The 12308-nt window shown below is 38.1% G+C and overlaps 1 protein-coding gene across 6 annotated transcripts in view; it reads left to right on the top strand.

Moving 5' to 3' along the window:
- The window catches only part of pip5k1ca (phosphatidylinositol-4-phosphate 5-kinase, type I, gamma a), a 33487-nt gene extending 22821 nt beyond the window's left edge, over positions 1–10666 (top strand). For 2 of the 6 annotated variants that reach the window (XM_053238351.1, XM_034308505.2), the window contains exons 12-18: positions 348–509; positions 976–1117; positions 1217–1252; positions 1448–1549; positions 3874–4030; positions 7502–7591; positions 7948–10666. In XM_053238351.1, the coding sequence (XP_053094326.1) occupies positions 348–509; positions 976–1117; positions 1217–1252; positions 1448–1549; positions 3874–4030; positions 7502–7591; positions 7948–7953 (695 nt within the window). In that variant the 3' untranslated portion in view covers positions 7954–10666. Of the gene's footprint in view, positions 1–347; positions 510–975; positions 1118–1216; positions 1253–1447; positions 1550–3873; positions 4031–4322; positions 7592–7947 lie in introns of all 6 variants that reach the window. The other 4 variants (XM_034308506.2, XM_026929805.3, XR_008302812.1 and 1 more) reach the window with 3 other exon arrangements.
- The last annotated feature ends 1642 nt before the right edge of the window (positions 10667–12308 follow it).

The following is a 12308-nucleotide window of genomic DNA, read 5'->3' as shown; positions in this document are numbered from 1 at the left end:
CAAGGCTTTTCTACCTACAGAACTGTCACTCACTCAGTTTTTTTTTTGTTTTTCGCACCATTTTACGTGAACTCTAGAGACTGTTGTGTGTGAAAATCCCAGGGGATCAGCAGTTTCTGCAATACTCAGATCAGCCCTTCTGACACCAACAATCATTCCACGGTCAAAGTCACAGAGATCACAATTTTTCTTCATTCTGTTATTTGATGTGAACTTCAGCTGAAGCTCTTGACCTGTATCTGCATGTTTTGTTTTGTTTTTGTATTGCGCTAGTGATATCTTGTATTGGAAGTGTATTTGGGCTTTTTGTCTCTTTAAAGTCATAACACTCCTGTTTCTTTTTTCAGCCTTGAAGTCCTCTCCCTCAAAGCGTGGTCGCGGAGTCCTGGCTGTGCCCAAATACTCAGGGCCTGGAGCTGCGTGGTCGATCAGCCAGCTGCCCTCTGAAAGAGACGACAGCATTTACGACCTGCGAGGGGCCCGCAGCTTCCCCACACTGGAGGACGAAGGTAAACGACAATGTTTTCAACCACTCATGGAAAAACCTGCTCATTCTGGTTGGCCTCAGAACTCTAAGGCATGTGCTGTACACATACAGCATGGTAGCCTCAGTATTAGTGTTTATAAAAAACTGTCTGAATGGGGGGTTTGTGTTTTGTTAAGGGAGTGGTTTCAAATGACGTAAGTTTTGAACTGACACTATTTTGCTTTAACACAGAGCCTATGTGTGGGAGAATTTTTTTCCTACTGTGTTTTTAGATGTTTTAACATTATAGTAGACTTCTGAATGGTTCTATAAGAATTTTAATTTGCCTGATTTGTTTTTAAGATTATTTTAATTTAAAGATATTATGCAGACTTGAAGTGTTCTTAACAACCTTTTCTAATAACCTTGAAAAAACAGGATGAATAAACAACTATTCTTTGACTCTGTCTCTCTCTCTCTCTCTCTCTCTCTCTCTCTCTCTCTCTCAGGACGCTCAGATGTGCTTCCCTGCACACCTCCATCGTTTGAGGATGCCACCACAGCCTCCATCGCCACCACACTCTCCTCCACCACCTCTCTCTCCATTCCTGAGCGCTCCCCATCTGACACCTCTGAGCACCCCCGCTACAGGTAACCAATCTATAACACCCACACACACACACCCACACACGCACACCGTCTTTCTAGCTGTCACAGCTGAGCCTGTTATAATGCTGTTTTTGTTTTCAGTCCCAGGAGGCACACCCAGTCTAGCCAAGACGGAACGTAAGTCTCTTTGACTCGGTTCCATTCCTGTAAGAAAAAAAAGACTCTCACTATATTTGTCCCAAGGATGAAAGGCCATCAGTTTGTACAGACAGAGGCAGCATTTTCATCCATGTTCCACTCTATTTTTTATTCTCATTAGTTATTGAATGGCACTTTGCTGAATGTTGGCACCCTCTGCTGGTGTGCTTGTAGGACTCAGGAGGAAGATCAGCAGACCATCACAGTAGAGGTGGAGTTGAAGAGACAAGACAGTGAGCCTACACTCATAGCCCCACAACCTTCTCCAGAGACAGGGTAATTATTAGTGTTACAGCCTTTACCTAACAAAATAGATGTTTTATATTTGTTTAATGGCTGCTGGTAAACAATAATTCTATGTGCCAAATGTCTCTAAAAACATCCATGAAGTTGTTCAAATATTGGAAAATCAATATCACCCAAATTTGAATTTGAGGAACCTCTGCTGACTCAGTGAAGATTTTCACATCTTCGATGGTTAATGCACGATACTTACAGCCATAGTCTGAAAAGTTCCTCAGCAATTCCTTGCCATATGATTTCCACATCTTTATCAAAGTCTTTATGCATGGGATAAAACACTTGGAGACCTTTTATTATTATTTTTTGCTGATTTTCTCCCTAAATTACCTTGGCCAATTCCCACCCCCCAGTCAGGTGTCCCCTATCATACGACAGCTACCAACCGGGGAGGGCAAAAGATATCACATACTTCCCACCAAGATCCGAGAAGCCAACCACATCTTTTCAAACTGCTGCTCATTCTGCATCACCGGGCAACATAACACACCCTGTGGAAATCCCCCTTCCACATGCATGAGCTCACAGATACTCACAATTGGTTAGTGTTGCTGTGATTGACAGGAGGGAGAGAGTATGTCATCCCTTCTATCCAGAGAGCACAGACAGTTTTGCTCTCTTGGACCCCTATCCACGGATGGCTATGCTGTCGTCAGGATTCGAAATTGCAACCTCCGGACAGTAGTGTGATGTATTTGTTATATAACACATTTTTAACCCATTTTTTTTTTAGGTTTAGATTATGTGGAGCATGCAAGTCCCTGTGAATTAGCTGTTTCTGCTGAAATGATAAGTTATTAGAACAAGCACATTACTATAAACCTGTGTTTCAGCCAGCACTGCAGTCAGAGCTGCTGTTATAGAAATCTAATCAACACTGTCTGACCAATCAGATTTGAGATTTCAACAACGCTGTGGTATAAGCTTTTTTATTATCAAGCTCCTTGTTCTTTGATACAAACACAGTAAGCTCCAACTTTAACTGATGATCAATAATCATGACTTGTTTTTAGTTTTCACATTGGTGAAAAAAAAACAGAACAACATATTTGGACATAGAGTAGTGCCTACATAATTTTTTTGTTGTTGTTGTACAGATTTTTTATTCAGGAGTTACACAGCCTGTTATGCAGTGGTCTTACATGCTGGTTAACAGGGTCTGATTTGATGACTGATGATTGAACGTGGAATGGTATTTTTGCAATGTCACAATCTGTCCCTCTGTCCTGGTGTGAAGCGGTTGATTAAAAGTGTGTAGTGACGTGCTTTTGGGGTGTGTTGGTGGAGGAAGGTCATCAAGACTGTGCGTGTGTGGCCATATGGGTTAAGGAGAAAGAAGGAGTTGTAGGAGAGGGGAATTAGCCATCTGCCTGATATGCCTCTTCAAGCTCTGCTCACCTGTAATAGCTTGGTCCCGTGGTGGGAACTATTAAGCATTTGGTTAATTAGCTTAAGGAGTTTTGCATTTTGCCAATGTTTATATAGATTATAATTTAAATAAAAAATAGAATAACTGTGCAGAATATATACCTCCATGATCCTAGGTAAAATTTTAATGCAATACATGAAATAATAGTATGAAGGTCAGTAGTACAGTCTAATAGCAGCAGTGATGATAAACCTATATTTTTTCTATTGTAGTCTCTGAGGGACCTTAGAGTGTCTTCACATTTAATGTTATTTTTTTAATGCTCTTACTGGTATCAGCTAACTAAATGTCATAGTTTGCGATTTAGATTAGATTTATAATTATCAGTAATAAAACTTAAATAAAGATTGGTTTAACTCTTGTGATGAGGAGGTTGTTTGCCTTCTGTAGCTTTTAGAGGCAGAACATCAAGAGAGGAGTGGCTGCTTGTGCGACTTCACTGTATTCAGCCACAGTTAAATTGGGACATCACATTGCAACAGGTTGTTATCTTTAGTTATATTTCAGTGTTTTGAACTTTGGCAATGAAATCTTTTTGAATTCAACATCATAAATCTTCTTATATTCACTCACTAACAAGACTGATTTTTCATCAACACACTGTCTTTTGTTCATTTTTCTCATTTGCCCTTAAATTTGCAACCTGATTGGTTGGGAGATTTAAAAAAAACTTGATGTCACTGAGCATTTTTTCTATTTTGAACCTTATTGTGGCCATCACTTTTAGAAAGTGTCAGAATTTTGCCCCCTTTGTGTTTGCTTCCCATAGGATTTCATATCAAACCTGCACTGGTGGTTGTGTGAAAGAAGCCTTATTGAATCCAAAGTTTTTCTTTTTTTTTCTTCTTTTTTCCTCATCTCACTCTGACAGTGAAGAACCAGAGCTCCATGCTGAAGCTTCCTGTTCCATAGTTCCTGCGAGTCCTAAAATAGTGGTGGACTCGGACTGCACTAGTCAAGCCTCTGGCTGCCCCAGCCACTCCTCTGTAGACGAGGATGATGATGTGCCAATCACTGATATCTACTTTGTAAGTATCCTTCAGTCATGGTATGCCCTGGTTGTTGTACTTCATTGGAGAATCTATATTGAGTCTTTAGAGCCTCCCAGGCATTCTACATTTTTGTATTTCATCTCCCAGCAGACCTATTTAGTGTTCTGCAACCACTTTTATTTTAATATTGTATACTGTTTGGGAATCTTAGCACCAGGAACATGATTATAAGCAACGGTTCTTGTGATACTGCGATAAATATAAGAGAATGCAGCCATGTTTATTGGATCTGTGACATGATTGGAGGTGATGATGTGAATCTGTGCAGTCTGCAGAATCGCTGGTGTGAGGCAAAGGTGTTGTTAGCCTGGTGAGAAACCAGTGTGAGAGTGTGGTGTGTTGAACAGAACACTGTTTCCCCTGCAGTGTGCTGAAGCCAGACGAGGAACAGTTCTGCATCCAAAAAACACAGAGCAGAAAATATTATTGGAAAATAATTAATAGTGTAATGATTAAAATTAACACTGACTATTAAAAGAATAGTAATGGAAGTCTATCTCATCCAAAATCTATTTTTAAATATATATACAAATTTGAAATTACTGTAGTTTTGTATATACAGCTTTGTAAATTATTAGGGATTTAGTCTGATACACATTTAAGCTCAGACTGGAACTATATAATCATCCAGATTTCTGATGTAATTCTGCACTCGGTATTGCGCAACAATAAAACATGATTTCAAGATGGCTCCCCTCTACCTGGTAAAGTTTGTTCCTTTATAAAGTCAGCACCAGAATTATTGGCTACAGCACATGGTACAATAAAACACGTAGTGTATGCGTGCATATTTTCAAAAAGAAATCTGAATTGGGGAGATTTCCATTACTTGTTATTCATTAGCATCAATAGCCCAGTGCAAAACTAAAAAAGCAACCATTGGACACGAAACACGTCTTGGTTAATCAGTTACATTTGGGCTGAGGACAAAATCATGTAAATGCAATTTTTTGCTGAATTCTTCTTTGATGTTATGTCAAACTGGGTGTTCTCCCTCTGGCTTGGAAACCTACAAGTTAGTAATGAACTTGATTCATTCAGATAGTTAATTTAATGTTATCAAATGTTAGGACTGTCTACTCATTTTCATTATCAGTGTCCAGAGTGATGTGTTATGCTGCCTGGTCTAAACTGCATGTGACGTGTGTGTGTTTTTTTTTTTCCTTGCTGCATACCTTCATCAGATTTTTCCACAGTGTGCTGTAACCTTTGCATGAAAATGCAACATTTCATCTCATTTTAGTGCCTGGTTTCAGACTGGCTTTCAGACTGGTTTTAGAAATGTTTATTTTTTACTGCATGTGTGTGTCTTAAGGCCTCTCGCTGCATAATAACCATGCTTAAGCAGCAGTGACGGAGGATGTTATTGAAAGCACTTTTGTCATCCCTGTTGCTAAGAAATACAACTGTCAGCCATCAGCTTGTTTACAATCACATCAGTCTTCTGCTGTGTGCATGACTCAAGCTGCTTCTTCATCATTGAAGGAAATGAGTTCTAGAAAAATAACTAAATATTGGGAAATTATGTAAGGAATATAACATCTGGGAGCATGCTATTATAGGAAAATAATTAGTGATGGGGTGGTGTGAAGCTAAGTTACCATTCCCATCACAAAGCTGATTATTTTCCAATAACAGCATGTTGTGTTGTATTCCTCTTACACCACAACAATTTGCCAAAGTTTACAATTTTTATTTATTAAATAACGACATATAATACTTTATCCATTTATAGTTAAGTTTAATGTTGTGGAACGTCCACGAAACAATCCAGTTCCTGTAAACTAATAAACACTTTCTGGCCAATCGGTTTTAAGAATTCAACAGCACTGTGGTATAAAATAACTGAATGCTGTCCTGAATGTTGGAGTTAGGAGCAAGCCATCAGTTGAACCTGACTGGGTTTAATAAATTTGCTTCCATTCTCTTGCAGCTTATATCACCTACCCTGTGTCACTTGTTCATTTGTTTGTTTTCCTCACTCAGTTCCTCTCTTTTTCCTCTACTTCTTTCTCTACATGACTACATGATCAGATATCAGTTTTAACGTTTGCATCTGTCACACCTTTTATATTCTGTTCTTTATCTTTTTGGCTGTTTATTTCCTTATTTGTCTGCTCATTTTTTTTATTCACACCCATTTTCTCTCTCTCTCTCTCTCTCTCTCTCTTTCTCTCTCTCTCTGGGTCTCACTCATGCATGTGCACACACACACACTTCTCCTGTATGCTGTAAGTTCTCTGATGGCAGCTGTGTCTGCAAGACCATTACACACAGCAGGAGGCTAACTCCAGGCCACAGTGTAAGTCCTGGTAGTGAACTAGCCTGCTGTGGAACAGATAGTGACTGTAGTGCTGTCGTAATAGAGAAATTAGTCACACACACATCCTGCTGGCATGTTTAGCTTCTTTAACAAATGTTGAAAGGCCACCACTGCCTTTTCCACTTCCCATTTCATTAGCGCAGCTCCGGTTCCCTCTTCTGCAGCCTGCTACCTCTCTTCCTGTTTTTATTACAAACTGCCTTTATACAGTAGATGGGAGGCTTAGGGTTTTAACAAGCAAAAATTGTGCGTGCATGTCCAAAAAAATATAAAAACCTCCAAAAATATAAAAAACTGACACTGGAATAAAATGCGAAATAGCCATGCGCAAAAATCTGCTCTTAATTTTTTTGGACATAATATTACAAAAAAAAAATTTAAAATGTTAAAACAATATAGGAATTAAGATATCTATTACATTAAATATTTTTTATTATTATTTATTAATTATTATTAAAATACAAGAGCCCCAGAATGTGTAATTACAAATAATTATACATTATATGTTTATATATTTCTACATTATAAATAATTATTATAGAATAATACATTTTTAATATGAATGGCCTAGGAACATATTTACACATAAAAATGTATGGAAGTTACATGCATGAATATGGAAATTAGGAAAAATCTACCAAATAGCTAGCCAGCTAGTTACCTGCTAGTAAACTAACTGCTAGTAAACTAGCTCACGTTTGAGCTCACGAGTGAGATTTCCATACCTGAGTCTTGATTCTCATCATTATTTCCACAGCGATTTATTTGCCAACAGACAAACCAGCCGTTTACCTTTATTCTTACTATCTAATAATTAGCATTTTGAACATGATAGGTTCAGGGTATTTTGTGACATCACCAACACTTTTCAAATCAGTTTTTATGGAAGTACTGAGCTTGTTTTAAAACAGAAACTGTGAATTTAGTGCATTGTTAAAACCCAAGCACTAATCCAAAAATCACATTTTTGAGTTTTAATGGTTCTTTAATGTAATTCTTCTTTCTTTCATCACTGGGTTTGTCTCAAACTTTCATCTCCTGCACTGTCTTCTATTTCTCTCTCACGTCTCTGCTCTGTTGCTTTCTCATTCCGGCTGCTGCGCTCTCTCTGCTGCCTAAAGCAGCCTCCGGAGGAGAGGAGCTGGGTTTATTCTCCTCTGCACTACGCTACAGAGTCTAGGACTCTGCCCACAGGGGATGAGGACAGCGATACCGTAAGTGACTGTTGGTGGCAGAGCTGCCTAGGATGTCTGATTTGGATATTTGGCAGCTTAAACACTCTTCTTGAGTCATTCGTTATTTCACAATCCCTCATGATTGATTTATCATAGCTGTTTTGTTTATTTCTGTAGATTTTAATACACTGGTGTCATCTGGGTTCAAGTGCAGGTGTCTGTGTGTTTGTACATCCTGTGCATGTTTATACTCTTGGATTTTACAATCATATTTCTGTTCTCATCTATATTGAATGTGTATTTGATAAGTTGAAAGCACAAATATCTTTAATTGCACAGCTTCATGATGTATTGTGTACAGTTTAGCAACAGCTGCTCTCGTGTCTCGTCCACAGCAGTGAATGTGACTACTCTGGAGATTGCGAATGCGTGAAGTGGCTTCCAACTCAACTCAACTGACCAAACTTCCTACCACATTTTTAAGTGACTGGTGTCTTTGATCCATCTTATCTTGATCCAAAACCACTTGCAAGCTGCAGTGTGAAGCTTTGTGCTGAACGTACACTAGCGTCATTCTGCTGTCGTCCTTCTGTCATTCCGTGTACTAACAGCACGCCAGTCAGTAATAACTGCATCCTTTGAGATAACATTCCTGTAATTCATAAAAAGTTTTTTATTTTGTTTTTTACTTTTCTATGTGTGTGATTCTCTGAGTGTGATACTGTGAACATACTTTTCATATGTATAGAGAAAACGTTTGGTGTGTAATGTGAGTTTGGAGGAAGCTTGCTCTTGCTTGATTGAAACTACAATTCAAGCATCTATATTCTACAATTAACTTCACTCAGTGATGTGATGAACTACTGGTAATGTTATATTGTCAGCTATATCAGGGGGGACAAATGATACATTTATCAGCCAACCAATCAGTGTGCTTACCCAGTCTGAAGCTTTGGTTGCCTGGAAACTTAATTAACCAGGTTAAAAAGTGCTAGCTAACATAATGTAGTAACATATGGCCAGCTAGTTAGCTAGTGCTTTAATACAGACTAAAAGAATCAAAGGGGTATATGAACTCCCAGGGAGGGGCCGACTGTGTGATGTGCTTATCCTCTCCTTCTAACGTTTCTAATGTAGCACATTGTAAACTTGACAAAAAGTCACGAAAGTTTCGGCAAACGTTTCGGCTATGGGCTGTGGTGTTCTCTCCTTGCATCGCAATTAAGGATATGATTTAAATCTGGCTAGCGCCTTTATTCCCTTTCAACATGTTTAACTAAGAGGTGACTGTGTGTTGTGCTACCAGGAGAGTTAGATGACAGCGATGCACTTTGTTTTTGCTCAGTTTCACCTGTGTGTTTCCAATTCTGAAAAGATCATCTGTCATCTGTGCACACTAATTATTTTACCTAGTAAAAAATGTCATACCAACACCTTGGCTGATGTGTGCTGTGCAGCAGGTGGTGGAATTCGGAAGCGTCACACCACCATGAAGCACATTAGGTTTAAACCAAAATACCACATAGAGGATAGTTTGAAAAGCAGCCAGAGAATTTTATGCAAGCTGTAATGTACACATGGATTATTTGTTGACTTGGGTATTAGGAATGGTTTGGTCTGTTTTTGATACATTCTGGGTGATTTCAGCTCCTGCAGATGCCTCTAAAGGGTCATCCAACAAACTTCAGTTGAGTTTATAAAGTACTGTTACAGCTTCCAACGTGGTGACCAAGTGGGAATGACCAAGGGAAAGTCAAAAAAAAGGGCAAGTTTAATTAAACACAGCATTGGAACTAATTGATATTTGTCCACACACAATATATAGAATCACAGCAGATTTTATTTGGGCTGTTTGACGTTAAAGACACTATAAATTCCCACAGTTTCCTGAGAACTCTTCCTTACTAAGACTGTATTTAAATTTTTCAGGAATCAAGCCTTTTGTTCGATAAAGGCCTATCTTTAAAACCTATAGACATGCTTCCTCTTATGACTGTTCAATCACAGCACTTTTTATTTTGCCATATCACAATCATTTGAGCAGAATGCAAGTTTTCCATCGGTGTTGTGATCTACACTGCAGGAAAGGTTTAAAGAATTTGATCAAATGTATATTTATTTGTATGTATAGAGTAATTTAAGTGTGTATGTGTTTGAAAGTGTGAGCGTGAGGACGTGTGATTTAATAGATATTTGATGGGTGTTAAAATGCTGATCATGATCACATGCTGTTGTGTGATATAATGGACCTACAGCAGCAATACAGAGTGTTTGTAATTTTTGGTTGCCTTATTTATTTCTTATTTTTAGTGTTCTGACACCATAGTTAGTGACTCACTAATGATATGTACATAGAAATATAAATACAAATAATGAAGAAATACTGACTGTATTTTATTCTGTGAATTTGGAGAGTTTTTTTTTTTTTTTTTACTTTTCTTCCCTCAAGCTGCACATAAAAATTAATCAAGTGAAGCAGATTCCTCCCAAGATGAAGAGCGTGCAGCCGTATTTGCGTTTCAGACGTCGCTTTGTGCCGTACGTGTGAACTTTACTGAATATGCAAATATATCGATTGCATCATCTTATGAAAGTTAAGCTATGTCTGTGTATGTGTGGTTAAAAACATGTGGCCCTGATCAATTAGACTAAGCAATGCTGTAGAGACCAAGCATGTTATCATTGAAAATTGTAAATATAAACTGAAAATTAAAAATGAAACATTTTATCCTTTTTATTTATACAGGAAGTTTAAAGGGATGGTTCAGTGAAAAATCATTATTTACACAATTTTTCCTTTAAAATAAGTGTATTTGATCAACAAAGACCTGTTTGGTGTCTGAAGTTTTGTACTGAAACTATGCTGTTTCTGTAAATGCACACCTCAAACCACATCCAGTTATTAAGTAACGTTAATGCTGTAATGTTATGATGTGATGAAAAAATGGGGGTGGAGGGAATTGTGCAAATTAAATTTCTTGCTGAACTGTTTCTTTAATAGATGAGTAGTTCATAGGAGTGTGTGGGAGAGAGAAAGAGAGAGAGAATCTGTGTACACGTGCAAGTGCATTTATTTGACCTTCTCTGGAAATAAATATACTTGACGTCTGTTAATCTGTCATTTTATTTGTCAGTATGTCATTGACATATGGTTTTGCCAGGTTAATCTGTGTAAAGACTCCATAAAATGCAAACTGAAAGATTAGATCTGAATATTAGAGCTTTGCTAATTTTTTATTTCATTAGATACATATTGTTGCTTCTCCTGTTAAGAATCTTTAAGTACATAAGTATAAGCACTTCTTCTGAGGCTGTAGGAGGTACACTCTCCACTTTAATAGGAATACCTGACACCTGCTTGTTCGTGCAATTATTCAATAATTTCACACGGAATGTGAAATACAAAAAAACATTTTCAGCTGTCCAGTTTGGGTGAGTCTGTGTCCACTGTAGCCTCAGATACCTGTTGCAGATTGGCTGATACATACAATATATACTCACCATCCACTTTATTAGGAACACCTGCACATTCATGCAGTTATCTAATCAGCTAATCATGTGGCAGCAGCACAATGCAAAGAAATAATGCAGATACAGATCAAGAGCTTCAGTTAATGTTCACATCAAACATCAGAATGAAGAAAAAGTGTGATCTCTGTGACTTCAACTGTGACATGGTTGTTGGTGCCAGATGGGCTGGTTTGAATATTTCAGAAACCGCTGATCTCCTGGGATTTTCAGACACAACAGTCTCTAGAGTTTACACAAAAAAACAACCTGTGTGCAGAGGGTCTGCAGTCTGAAACACCTTGTTGATGAGAGAAATCAGAGGAGAATGACCAGACTGGTGAGAGCTGACAAGAAGTCTATAGTAACACAAATAATCACTCTTTACAACCATGGTGAGCAGAAAAGTATCTCAACACATCAAACCTTGAGGTGAAAAGACCACATCTGGTTCCATTCCTGTCAGCCAAGAACAAGAATCTGAGGCTGTCATGGGCACAGACTCACCAAACTAAACAGATGAAGACTGGAAAAAGACCAGGTGATTTTTTTTTTTTTCTAATTTCACAATCTTGGGTGAGTCTTTCGTAACGACTGCCTCAGATTCTTGTTTTTGGCTGACTGGAGTGGAACCTGATGTGGTCTTCTGCTGTCTGCTGTTCAAGGTTTGAGGTGCTGTGCGTTCTGAGATGCTTTTCTGCTCACCATCATTGTAAAGAGTGCTTATATGAGTGCTTATATGCTCACTGAATATTTTTTGTTTTTCGCACCATTCTGTGTAAAGTTTAGAGACTATTGTGTGTGAAATTCCCAGGAGATCAGCAGGTTATGAAATATTCAAACCAGCCCATCTGGTACCAACAGCCCTGCCACAAACAAAGTCACAGAGATCACACTTTTTCTTCATTCTGATGTTTGATGTGAACATTAACTGAAGCTCATGACCTGTATCTGCATGATTATTGTGCTGCTGCCGCATGGATGGCTGACTGCATAACCGCATGAATGTGCAGGTGTACAGGTGTTCCTAACAAAGTAGACAGTGAGTGTATTTGGTAGTGTAGCAGCAAAAATTTTAATTATGAAAAAAATTACCCCAAGTTTTAGTGCTTGCATCGAACTTTACAAGCAATTAATAAATAAAATACAAGAAAGATAATTAAATACTGAAAGGTGAAAAAACTTTAAGGGTCCTTTGAATAGTTAAGGGTTCCTAGCTTCCTATATGGGTCCTGTTTGGTTATACCTT

The sequence above is a fragment of the Pangasianodon hypophthalmus genome, chromosome 11, assembly GCF_027358585.1.
Source record: "Pangasianodon hypophthalmus isolate fPanHyp1 chromosome 11, fPanHyp1.pri, whole genome shotgun sequence".
Classification (NCBI taxonomy): Eukaryota; Metazoa; Chordata; class Actinopteri; order Siluriformes; family Pangasiidae; genus Pangasianodon; species Pangasianodon hypophthalmus.
This window is presented reverse-complemented; position numbering and strand designations above follow the sequence as displayed.